The sequence below is a fragment of the Lissotriton vulgaris genome, chromosome 3_1 (assembly GCF_964263255.1).
Source record: "Lissotriton vulgaris chromosome 3_1, aLisVul1.2, whole genome shotgun sequence".
In the NCBI taxonomy this organism is placed as follows: domain Eukaryota; kingdom Metazoa; phylum Chordata; class Amphibia; order Caudata; family Salamandridae; genus Lissotriton; species Lissotriton vulgaris.
Window position 1 is genome coordinate 82,445,116 of NC_141689.1, and position 13,894 is coordinate 82,459,009.

At 45.6% G+C, this 13,894-nt stretch overlaps 1 protein-coding gene across 1 annotated transcript in view; it reads right to left on the reverse strand.

Annotated features, from left to right (window-relative positions):
* DYSF (dysferlin) overlaps nt 1-13,894 on the reverse strand; it is a 1,070,125-nt gene that overhangs the window by 829,926 nt on the left and 226,305 nt on the right. Inside the window, exon 2 of the mRNA XM_086960107.1 lies at nt 8,258-8,313. Within this exon, the coding sequence (XP_086816233.1) occupies nt 8,258-8,313 (56 nt within the window). The remainder of the gene's footprint in view (nt 1-8,257; nt 8,314-13,894) is intronic.

Consider the following 13,894-nt stretch of genomic DNA (forward strand, 5'->3'; position numbering starts at 1 on the left):
TGGACACATCACAGGGGATAAAAGCATTGATCCCAGTCATTGGTAATATTCAGGGTGTATTGAGATATGATCTTTACTGACACGTAAATACTGCTGCATAAAATCTTTACAGGTTTGTTCCAACTTTCCGATGAAAGATATCAGCTGATACTAATCTGAAAGACTAAAATCTGTATTGTGAACATGCGCCATCAATGGCACATTTTCAATGACTTTGTGCTGCTGTGCGGCTCTCCATGCCACCCTGGTCTGGGAAAGTACATTTCATTATTTATAAAGTTTTATATAGCGCGAACAAGATCCCGAAGGATATCAGAGCATTAGATCACCACACAACATCTTGGTCTTAAGTTTATTTTTCTTACGTTTTACAGTAAGAGAATCGTCACTCAGGCACCATACAAAAGGAGTCAGGGAAACAGTGCAAACAATTCAAGAAACTTGAATATCTTAAAACAATTACAGAAATGGTAAAAGCCTCACTCTTCAGGAAGCGGCTTTACAGTGAAAGAGGAAATGATTTGTCCCACACAGAACACTGTGACACTTCTTTAAGCAGGATATGTTTGTGATTTTAGGCATCAGGTTACAATGGAGTGCTTATTTTTCTTATCTAGATGGTTTGTGGCGGTGTTTGGCACATAATGAACGAATTATACATGAGCACCAGTTGTGTTAAAGACGGACACATTCATTTTTTGATAGGCACAGGGAGATTAAGTGATTTGCCCAGAATCACAGAATTTTCAGTGTCCCCGCCGAGACTCGTATGCGTTTCCCGGCATAGAGGTCAGTCGCCCTAGACGTTAGGCCACATCCTCTCTCCTTGACTCCTAAACCTGGTGTGGTGGCTCAGTGGGCTAATGCATCCATTGCAGGGGCGTGTGTTCAACCTCATGGTCACAGGTTCAAATCCCGGTGGGTCGACTCAGCCTTTTATCCATCTGAGGTCAATAAAATGAGTACATTGAGTTGGGTAACCATAAACATCTGGTATTCAGCACCAAGATACCTACGGGTGAATGTGCGCTTTACAAACACATATGTAATGATAAACTTTATTTGTTTGATTACTTCAAATCATTACAAATCAATAAACCAACTAAACGACAACAAATGCATGTTGCTCTCAGGTTAAGAGAATAGACCTAAAAGTTCGATAAGCGTGAGCCATTAATCCTAATATTATCAAGGTCCCACACCATGAAAGATCCAGTAAGAACACTAATGGCCAAATTCATGGTGTTTTTGTCTAATGATGTATTATAAAGAACAAGAACACAAACTGGCTCGTGCTGCGTGCTTTACGCCTGCATTTAGCAAGTTGAGTGTAGCAGCATTCCCTGCAGTCCATAGGATCGCTCCTTCGTCTGATATCAAATAAACAAGGGGATAAAATGACAGGGAATGTTTAAAATCAAGCGTCATTTAGTATGACATAAGGTGCCTCGTGCTACGTACTTGTTTGCCAACTTGTAAAAAGTTAGGTTTAACAACATACCCTACAGTACATACAGTCGACCAATCATCGAATGTAAGGCAATAAAACAAAGATTAGGTTAACACAGAACATTCGGTGCATCATTCATTGCAGGTATGTGGGTTTTTGAGCGTCATTGCAGCTGGCTGGGATGGGCGCGCGCTCCCAGCAGAAAGCATCTACGTGCGCGTTTCACCTCTTTGCAGCCCCCTTCTGCTCTGCTTCCTGTTGGCGCGCGCGCTCAGACACTGCGAGAGTGTCTCGTGTTCTGGATCACACTGAGTGCATCACGCATGGTGCATCCCTTGGGATGACCCTGGGGGGGAACTATAGGGTCTCTGAGTGCACCCCTAAGAAGAACCCACTGAGGCCCTCATTATGAGTTTGCCCGACTGGAGGGCAAGAATTACAACCGATACTCCTGCAAGAAATCCGCCAATTACATGTCTTCTCCCTAGAATGGGGAATAACAACATGGATCTGGAAATGCCAAACCCTGACATTTTCTGTCTGCTCAGGACAGGCGGAAAGTGTAAGCCTGAAGGCTGGTCGCAGTGGCAGGGCTTTAAGTGGGCCGGGTCTCACCTGTGCGCATCGGCAGTTTTTAAAAGGGGCCTCGAAACGAGACTCTATCGGGCTCTGTTTTGTGCCCTGGCACAGGCAGACTGCAGTGACAGCAGGCACATCCATGTGCACTGCTCACTCCTCCCTAGTGGAGAAGTGACGGCATGACATCATGCCAGGTGAGCATTGTATGGGGAGGGACATCCTTTAAAGTGTCATTTTCTTTCTGGATTTCCCTTCTCTTTTTGAGACTCAGGGGCAGCAACATTGTGGTGGTGTCACCAGGGCTTTCAGTGGAAGCGTTTTTAATATTATATACAAACCGTATTTGCCGCTTATTTATCTTATGCAACTAAATAACATTGACAAAGTCAATAGTCCTGACTTGTTGTAGGTATGATGTTACGTGTATCATATATCTGGATGCAATGACAGTAACAGCAAAATACAAGTCGGGCGGCACACCATGCTGAGCACAGATTTTTAGCTTACGTGTTTTAAGCCACGCCTTTAATTGCTTTGGCCACGCCCCTTTGAGAGACCCCCAGTTTTTTCATACCACCTAAAGCCCTGCGCAGGGGTGATATAGAGGGTTCAGGTCAGACTTGAGCCTGTGTTGCTCCCCTGTGATGCTGTAGGGGGTGAGGCGGGGCCAGGCGGTGCTCCTGCCCACCACCCCTGCCTCTGCAGCATTATCGAGAGAGTCGGGTGCCTTCTGACTGTGAATAATCAGGTTCAAAGTTCGCAGACTTGATAATTCCAGACCAAGAAATCGCAAGCGCTGACGTTCCCCCAAGGCATAGTACCAACCCTTACAATACGGTCCTAAGCATTGGTGGTAACTCACTAGTTAGGGCAGTGAATTTTTCACGAGATGCTACTTCCAGTAAGTTGTTGAAATGTTTCAGCACCAGTGGTTGCAGCCATGAACGTGGCCAGGAGAGCCCGTCTGGAAGTTCTGTGGTAGCTGAACATAGAAGAGATTTAACAAAGGCGGTAGCATCTAAGAAATTTCTAAAGAAGACGATGGCTGGAAGGCAGGCACTATTGAAAGCGCCTATAGAACTATGGCTGTTAGTCCAGGAGCTAGCATGGCACTGGCCGTAGCATTCACAATGCTCCAATGGAAGATGCTTGGGTGAAGGTAAAAGGACACACAGACACAACAGGGGAGTGGACAGTGGTTTCCTGAGGTGGCAAAGACAAGGACTGAGCATGAGGAGGTCCGGAGCGCTGGAGATGCCGAAGAAGAAGCTTGCTGCCGACTAATCCGATGATGACAATCTTAGAAGACATGGCGGTGAGGTAGCCTACATCCAAAAGAAACAAGGCACCAGCGAAGGAACAGGGAGAGCAGGAGGACGCCAGCGATGAACATCTGTCTAGATATAAAAATGGGAGCTTCATTGCTCTTCTGGCAAAGGTTAGTCAAAAAGTCATGTTGACTATGATCCTCTAAAATATGTCTTTACGTTGGAGAGACACCTAAAATATCAGGGATAAACAGGTTAAAATGCTCGCGGCACCAATGAACAGAGCAAACAAATCGTGTGCAATGGCTCTCGCTAACATCCTGCCAAACTCATGCAGTTACTAACTTCCGAAGGTTGCTGTTGGACTGCATTAGACCTTATGTTTAACTGTAATCAATGTGTACGTCAAGTATGCTCGTAACATGGCATCCTTCAAAAGCATAATTAGTTTGGCCTTTGAGAAACTCATTCCACTAATAAATTTGAGGGCTTGAATTAAATTACCCTCTGCAAAATGCTAGGATTCCTTCCTGTGTGATCTAAAGATGCCATGGCTTGGAAAGACACAAGAGCAGGTCATGCCTGCCATCAGACCAGGTATATGGCTCACTCATAAACTTTTGCTGAGTCACTGTTCTGGAACAGCGCGGAAAATGTATTCAACATTGCAATTTCTAAACCAAAAAATTATCCATCAGAGGTTATTTTTAAAAAGCTGGCAGAATCTTAAAAACAAATTGTCCTAAACCGTGCAGTGATCCTAAGAGCCAAGAGCCAAGAGAGGATCTAGCTCAGGTTTGTCCAACATCAACTCGTGACTCATGATAACCTGCGGCTTTGCAAAGGACTTCAATTTAGTCTGGTTGTATGTAAATGTATCCATGTGGATATCCTGGCAGGGGTCCCACCTGGTGGTGATGGCTGAAACAACTGCTACTTTGCCACCAACGTCTGTCTACTATCTCTCAAATCAATTTGCATATTTTAGGCATTCATCAGCCTTTTTGATGAGATTCAACCAGTCTTATCCCACTACAAAATGCGAAGCCTCCAGCTCCGTCCACTGTATTCTAACAAACATTGTTCTGTACCAGTCTTATGTTATGCTGATGAATGCCAACACATAGGGCCCGATTAGAATGTCGGCGGAAAGCCATCCGACAGCTAGGCGGACCCGACATCAATGGTTTCCATCCGACAGCTAGGCGGAGGCTTTCCACCCGACATCAATGGTTTCCATCCGACAGCTGTATTACAATACTGGCAGTCGGAGGAAAACCCGCAGTGGGATTCCGCTCCGCTTCTGACTGGCTCACGGAGCCAGCCGTGGCGGGGGGCAGAATAATAATACCATAATGACGGCGGAGCCAGCCTCAGCTCCGCCTCTGTGATTATGATTTCGCTTTTCACCTGCTCTTTCATGGCGTTCAGTGACTTTGGGAGCTCCTAGCAGTGCCCCCTTCCCTAAACATCAATTTTTCAATTGTAGCTTGTGCTGCACCCCTTTTCCACCCACAACACAAGCTGCAATTGAAAAATTGATGTTTCACGGTTGCATCCAAATATAGCGGGTGGAACTGCCAAGCTATGGTCGGGCGGTTCCATTCCACAACGGTGTCGGTCGGACTCTCGTCGACCAACATCATAATAAGGCCTATGGAGAATAACTTCTAAATACTTGTATCTGGCAAATCCAACCAGATGGAAATTTTATTAGACCATATCAGGCTAGGTTTGTCAGATCCTTCCTGACAATACATTTTCCTCTCCGTTGTTACAATTAGTTTGTTTTTCAGCCCGCCGCCTCCACCACCAACCCTTCTGAGCATTTCTCCTACATTCCAGATTACTCTTTATGGGACTCCTCCATTTAGGCACAAAAGAAAAAGGCAAAATATAGGGGACAAGAGGACTGTTCCCCTCGTCACGCACTTCTTGCCAATATCTGATGTCTCTAAACCCTCATGTAGTCATGAGGAAAAGAAATTATTTTAGCATTTGTCTTAGCAATTGGTAGGTGTTTCATTTTGCCCGTCTGGTCTGAAGATTTCATTCCTGGTCTGGGGACTTTTTCAGCAATTTCTCATTCATAAAAATTGACAAACAGATGCTCCTCGCCTTGATCATTTGCCTCCCTAAATTCTGAGGTTGTCATGTCCTCTACTGCTCCAGCAGGCTACTGGCAGGGTTTCAAAAGTGGACAGGACATTGAGAGAAGACAACGTGGACCTTCGGAAGAGGATAAGCGCCTGGAGATTTACTGGTGATGGTGCCTGTCGGCTGCTGATGTTCCGGATCATTTTTTTCAATTTCTTTTTGACCAGAGTGAGTTTATGAAGCACGAGATATGTGGCTTTTTTGGCCTACTTGAGGTCTGAATGGGTAAATGGGTTTTTATTGTGGTCAGTAAGGCCTACAAGTATTTTTGTTTCTTGTTTCTGAGCAGCGGCGTAGGAAGGGGGGTGCGGGCCACCCCGGGTGTCATCACTGAGGGGGGTGGCAAAATGGCAAAAATATGTGTTTTTAAAATAAAATAAAAATTTGAGGGCTCACACCATTTTTTGGGGGAAAAATAATATTATTTAAAACAAGTTTAATAACTTCGTCTGACAACACGAAACGCGGCTGAACTCGACGCAGGAGGGCGAAAAGAAGTTTTCCGCACCGTCTACCACCTGACCTTGCTACGCTACTGTTTCTGAGCACTCCTGGAGCTGATCTGGCAAGATTAGATTTTATCTTCTTTTTTTTTAAATGTTTGTATTGCATTGTTTGTCATATTCACAAAAAAAATTAACTTCATAAAACATTTCAAACGTTGCAGTGCTGCTCAAAATCTTCTGATCTTATTCCTCACCAAAGTCACATAGAGTGAAGTTGTCCATTGACATCCGTTAGCATTGAGCGCTCATTCAATATGACACTCAGGATTGAATCTGTTTAAGCTTTACTCACTTTTCTCGCTATTCTGAGTTTAGCAAGAACAGAGGGCAGACTTAGGACCTGATTTAAGGCCTTATCTACAAGAAAGTGACTCAGCGCGGCACCGCAAGCCATTTGGCTGCACCACACTGAGTCACTTTCAAAGCACAGGGATGCGACAAATTTACAATAATGTTTCATCCCTGTGCTTTCCCCACAAAAAATGAGAAACCGCAATGCGGAGCATGGGCGTAACACAGGCCCCCGCAGCCCACGCGGTGCGGGGGGGGCTGAAGCTCCAGGGAGCCCCTTCGGCACTGCACTCTGTCCGGAGAGCTCCTAATTGAGCCCGGAGGGGGCCCCTCTACATACCTTGCAGGGAGGCCCCCTCAATTTACGTTACGCCAGTGATGCGGAGGTCCCACCATTGCAGCCCCTGCGACCATGACTGCGTGGTCTCCGCCACAAGTGCAGACGTCCTTTGTGAATCGGGCCTTTAGTTGCGATCTCATAATACTGATGCATAATTTCCCGGATCACAAATTGGAGGGGGGTGGCCCTATCACAGCCCCTCCTATTGGCGATTCGAAAAAGGTTGCAAAATCCAATTAATGAGTCTGAAAAATGTTTCTGCTTCATAAAAGGGCATTTAAACATTGTATATAGTCGTTTTGCAGTCGTAAATCCAACGATTTGGCAAATTGTAGTGTTTACAACTCAAAAGGGCTTTCTGCATTAGGCCCTTGGTTCCTTTACTGGTACCATTAAATGGGTTCTATGTGCGAGTAGCATGGCATAGGAAATTAAGGCTAGTTGTATGAAATGATTTTGCAATCAGCAAAATTAAATTTCGTAATTTACAAAATGCCTTTTTGTAAAAGCGAACGCCTTTTCTGAGTTTTAAAAGGCGTTTACCCACTCACAGCCATTCGTAAAAAGAGAGGCTACAAATAGTTGTTACAATTTGCTCACCAACTATTTGCAACTTGTCTGTGATTTTGCAATGCAACCAGTGAACTAATATGTTGCATAGCAAAATCTCCTGCCTCAGGGAGTCGCAGTACAACCTAACTAATGAATATGAATCAGAGGGAGCACTATTTGTGACCGAATATGATTGCCTACAAACATAGGGCCAGATGTATCAAGCATTTATCAGGTCGCAAAATGCCCAGTTCATGTTACCGAATCGCAATTTTGAATTGCGAATACATACTGATTCGGTATTAGGAAGGGGTATGTTTAGGGCGTCCCTTCCTAGTACTGAATCGCAGTGGTGTGTAAGAATGTTTAGCGACTGAAATGCGGTTGATAAACCTTCCCATTTTACCACCTATGTCAGGTGCTATAGGGTGATTATGGCGCTAAATGTAAGCTTGTGGTTATTGCCTCTTTTAAATAGAAGAGTTGGAAGAAGGCCAGAGGTATGCATGCATCTGCTGCTCGGATGAACGCCTGCAGCCTGTCTCTCACTCAGACCACCCTCCATTGGATGCCTTAGAAACACTTATCGTTGAGACAGACCAGCACAGGAAGGCAGCCTTGTAACTCAACCTCACATAACAGCTCTTCCCTGAAGCCTACACCAGCTGCGGCCATCACACCGACCTCAGGGGACACCTGAAACAGAGACATGGCGCTGGAAGATAGTTAATGCATCTAATGTACCCCTGAGCCAATCCTTATGCTCGTTTCATTCAATCAGACATGTAACACTCAGAGGCTGAGTTCATATCTCACAGAGCAGAAAACTATCCAAGCTGCACTCTCAATGATAGGTCATTGGCCTTTGCAATGCAACACCTCACAGTTCACATTGCATAGTGTTGTTGCTCTTCATATGAAGGGATGTCCATAGGTGAAGAGCTGAGTAATCCAGCTCTGTGCTGCCTTATAGATGCAAAGATGCTTTTGTTTTACTTTACACATTGTCCCAACTCGAAGTAGCATTTTCTTTATACTTGCATCAGCAACCTTTCGACAACTATCTTTAATTGTTATTTTAAGGATTAATATGTGAACCCGCAGTAGCACATACCTCGTTCCAAACAGGATTCAAGTTATTCTTTATCACCTTGGTTTTCTTTTTAACACCTGAAAAATAATAAAAGAATATTAATTTGTAGGATGGGCGAGGTTACAAAATCTAAATAGTTTACAAGCGAGTCTTTCTTCTATTTCTTTGCCTTTGTGGGTGTGACACAGGTCTGCCTTTCTCACAGTAGTGCTGAGTGTGCCAATATATCTTGAGAAAGAAACTACTCGATGCTTGCTCTATGAAACAGTAGTTCAGTTACCAAATGTCACCTTGTGACGACCCAAAGTAAATTAATGTCAAAAATGGAACCAAAAGAGGAACTAGGCCAAGAAGGATAAACCGTCACATAATATAAAAATAAAGAAACGAAAATTGATGAAGACGGTGTCTAAAATAGTGAACTGTTCATGATGTTCTCGACTCACACCCAACCTTCCCTTCCTCACTCCCTAAAAGGCCACTCATGTCCATATTAGTATACCCTATTCTAAGAGCACACAGGTGTTATTTGAACCTATGTTGCCTATGCTTCATGAACACCAGATCATTTCCAACCTTTATTGGATTAGTAAAAAATAAACACCATAATCAAAGTAGATGAAGTTTCTCAAGTAATATCTCTTCATCTTTCTTTATGAATACCAAGGATAACTTTTTGGAATTAGATACACAGATCAGCCTCGCGTATCGAAGAGGGACTAGTCTATCAAACAGAGACTTTTTGGCCTAACATTCCCCCTTGTGGAATGTTTGTTTTGAGGCATATATCTTATATACATTTGGCATATAGTATATCGCTAAGAGTTTTAATAAAAACTAAAACCCGCAAGAATCCGAAAACTATAAAGAATTCGCACCATCTGAGAAGTACCCAGGGTTTGAATAGGACGGACGTTCGCCAGTTTTCTGGGCACTGAAAAAAGTGCCTGTGTACCAACAACTACTTCTGGTGGGCCAACACATCAAATTTAAATATATGTGCATACAGGGTACGACTAGCCATAAAAGAGCAGGGTGCACGCACCCCCCATTAGAATTCTCTGCAGATCAATGCCTACGGGAGGTGAAAGGAGACACATACTAGTAGAACTATTGTCGAAGTAGAAGTGCTTTGAATTTCTTCTTAAACCAGAGAAAATTCTTTCCATTGAGGAGACCACGCGGATGGTGATTCCATTCGCTGACAGTGAGGATGTGTTGTCTGAACTGGGGTGGCAGAGTGGGCTAAAGAACGGTGATGGATTAAACCCAGATCTGTTGACTGGGTGTGAGTGTTTGATCGATTCAGATGCTCCGTCCATCACCACCCCCTTTTGTACCGCTTTTGGCCGCCATAAGTGTGGCAGGGTATGCTCAGACGTGAGTCCCTTGCTCACTTTGCCACTGGATTGAAGCAAGCCGGGCTGAAGATGGCTGGAATGCCATAAACCGGTCCTCGGAAGCTTGTTTCCGGTTCAGGGAAGGCATGGCTTGGCAGTTCGGGCTGGACTGTTCCCATGAGGCACAGGGTCAGACTGATTTGCATTTAGCCATGTCTGAACTGGGGTGGCAGAGTGGGCTAAAGAACGGTGATGGATTAAACCCAGATCTTTTGACTGGGTGTGAGTGTTTGATTGATTCAGATGCTCCGTCCATCACCACCCCCTTTTGTACCGCTTTTGGCCGCCATAAGTGTGGCAGGGTATGCTCAGACGTGAGTCCCTTGCTCACTTTGCCTCTGGATTGAAGCAAGCCGGGCTGAAGACGGCTGGAATGCCAGAAACCGGTCCTCGGAAGCTTGTTTCCGGTCCAGGGAAGGCATGGCTTGGCAGTTCGGGCTGGACAGTTCCCATGAGGCACAGGGTCAGACTGATTTGCATATAGCCATGTCTGAACTGGGGTGGCAGAGTGGGCTAAAGAACGGTGATGGATTAAACCCAGATCTGTTGACTGGGTGTGAGTGTTTGATCGATTCAGATGCTCCGTCCATCACCACCCCCTTTTGTACCGCTTTTGGCCGCCATAAGTGTGGCAGGATATGCTCAGACGTGAGTCCCTTGCTCACTTTGCCACTGGATTCAAGCAAGCCGGGCTGAAGACGGCTGGAATGCCATAAACCGGTCCTCGGAAGCTTGTTTCCGGTTCAGGGAAGGCATGGCTTGGCAGTTCGGGCTGGACTGTTCCCATGAGGCACAGGGTCAGACTGATTTGCATATAGCCATGTCTGAACTGGGGTGGCAGAGTGGGCTAAAGAACGGTGATGGATTAAACCCAGATCTTTTGACTGGGTGTGAGTGTTTGATTGATTCAGATGCTCCGTCCATCACCACCCCCTTTTGTACTGCTTTTGGCCGCCATAAGTGTGGCAGGGTATGCTCAGACGTGAGTCCCTTGCTCACTTTGCCTCTGGATTGAAGCAAGCCGGGCTGAAGACGGCTGGAATGCCAGAAACCAGTCCTCGGAAGCTTGTTTCCGGTCCAGGGAAGGCATGGCTTGGCAGTTCGGGCTGGACTGTTCCCATGAGGCACAGGGTCAGACTGATTTGCATATAGCCATGTCTGAACTGGGGTGGCAGAATGGGCTAAAGAACGGTGATGGATTAAACCCAGATCTTTTGACTGGGTGTGAGTGTTTGATTGATTCAGATGCTCCGTCCATCACCACCCCCTTTTGTACCGCTTTTGGCCGCCATAAGTGTGGCAGGGTATGCTCAGACGTGAGTCCCTTGCTCACTTTGCCACTGGATTCAAGCAAGCTGGGCTGAAGACGGCTGGAATGCCAGAAACTGGTCCTCGGAAGCTTTTTTCCGGTCCAGGGAAGGCATGGCTTGGTAGTTCGGGCTGGACTGTTCCCATGAGGCACAGGGTCAGACTGATTTGCATATAGCCATGTCTGAACTGGGGTGGCAGAGTGGGCTAAAGAACGGTGATGGATTAAACCCAGATCTTTTGACTGGGTGTGAGTGTTTGATTGATTCAGATGCTCCGTCCATCACCACCCCCTTTTGTACCGACAGTGAGGATGGAGCATACTGTATAGGCCACCCCACATGCCTGAAAAAAACCCTAACCACAACAAAAATACAATAACAAATCATCAAATTGATCATAATATAATTGAAACACATTCTGGAAAACAGTCCACAAAAAAATGTTGAGGATCAGATCAAAAGATCCTTCGCCATACTTAAGCGGGAGAGGTCTGGTCATGTATCCTCTTCACTAGTATCCCCGATAGCTTACTTCGCACTCCAAGAAGTTCCGCTCCTGGAGCCAATCCTGATAGAATCACTTGGATCCCAAGTCCAACCGCACAGCTCAAAACCAATGGGAAAGAGCTGAATGGAAATATGATCAAAGATTAATTGGATTGATGATGAGTAGATACAGTAGTGATTCTTTATAAATAAAGAATGCTTGGAGCAACATATAATAAGGGCAGACTATTCAGATGAAAAACAAACAAAACAACTGAGACAAGAAAAGCATTTTCTGCTGGCGGTTTGCGCGACGCAAGATGGCTGCACAACACAGAGCTCCACCGCTGAGGCGCCTAAATAATGTCAAGATATCCAGTTTCAGGCAATATTGATTAGCAGCAGGACGTGTGGGCATCTGGTGCATCACAGCAGTGAGGGAGTACACAGATGGAGTCTGATGGGTGGAGAGGCAGAGGCTTCATTACGGGTGTGATGCCGGCACTCAGCTCTTCAGGGTTCCCCCTGCTCTTTATATTACCCACTAACTCATTAGGGAGCGCCCTATTACTCAAAGGACAATTAATATCTGTGACATATGGGAGACTCAGGGGCCCCTTCTTCAAATTCTGCAGGGGGGCCTCTTTATTTTGCGCTATAGAGCACCTAGGCTTAGGAGGTTTGGCTGTGACAGGGGCAGCAGGTGAGCCAGAGGCCTGGCTTGTGTGGGTCAGTGCCAAGCTGCTATGCACTACAGCCTCTGGGGCCTCTGTCCAGTGTTCCTCTCCTATCCTAATTTGGGATGGCCTCGATGGCCCCCAGTGGAGGTTGAATCTTAGGAACTCGTATGGTGCGTGTGGGCAGTCTGTGCCTCATGGAACCCAGCGAGGTGCTCTGATGCAAAGATCTAATAGCTCCATGTGCTTGCAAGAGAGCAATGCTTGGCACCGCAATGGACATTCAGAGACAAACTGCAATTAACAGTGCACGTCGCCACTGTAATACTGTGTGCATAAAGTGCTGGGTGCCAGGAGGAAGGCTGTGACGCCAGGCACGATTGCACACTTTAATGAAGGCCTGCATGCCCATATACACCTGATTACTCATTGCTACTTTTTTAGACACTGCACTAGTAAAGGTACGGACCTCCTCCATATCTGCATAGCGAGAACCTGAACCATATTGTCCGGTTCTGATGGGAGAGGGTAATTTCACACTGACCTTTGAGACCGACAGGCACATCTGGACAGTGGAGATGATACAGGAGGAGAAGGCGCTGGCATAAGCACAGCACATTTATTGGAGCAAAAAGGTGAATTAAAGACTAGTGATGGTGGCAAATTGATAAATCAATCACACACCTGGGTTCCATGAAACATACCATTGAATCACAAATTAAGAGACTGACTGAAGTGGAAGAATGCATATCAGATGTGGAAAAAGCAAAAGGAAAGCTGTATGGCAAACTACAACTCCTGGAATCCTCGCTTGGAATGCTACACGCTAACCGTGAGGATTTAGAAGCCCGTTCTCAGCGGAATAATGAACGTTTGATGGGTTTACCAGAAACCACTGCATAGGAAAACCTAAACGTTATAGTGAAAGTCTCTCGCTAGATCAAGTGGGAGCTGAGACATTTTTGCTACCTTCTCTTCGGAATAGGCACACAGATCCCTGGCAACAAGGTGTCTGCCAGGAGCTTCCCACGAGACCTATTATTGTGATGTTACTAAATTATCAAGACCACAACACAGTGTTTCATTAAGCACAAAAAGTAGGCGAGGTGATCCACCAAGGCAGTACCCCTCCTTTTACCCAGAGTTTATCCCCAAGATACAGGAGGTCAGAAGGGCATATGGGGACCATAAAAACAAACTTAGGTGCTCTGATGTGTCTACGTAATGTTATACCCAGTCCAACTACATGTTTGATGGAAGCAAAAAGTAGTTGTCTTTAATTGAACGCAGGATCCCAGCAGTTTATACAGGACGAATATCAGCAAGCAGGGCAGTGAAAAGAGACACAAGATAATGGCTGCTGAGGAAACAACACAGACATGGCGAAAGCACTGAGTCATTAAAACTTGCCTGGTGAAGGCCATTATGGAGATTTTTGGCATTAAAAGAGAGGTTGTGCTGATGTCCCTCTCTACTTTAGTTCCTTTTATTGTATATGAATCCTGGTGGCATCTAGTGGCCAGCAGAACTTCGACCCCACCCACCGACCATGCCAGAAACCTGGGAGTCATCCTGGAGGACAAGCTCACCATGACAGCTAGGGTGAACATGGTCAGCTACTCCAGCTTCCACATTCTCCTCAAGATTTTCAAATGGCTACCCCTAACACCAGACGCCCCATCACACTAGCCCTCATTTTAAGAGGAATTGTCATCGCAGGGATTTCAAGTCACTTCATACACCAACTCGAAGCCATCCAGAACCCCACAGCGAGACTCATCCTCA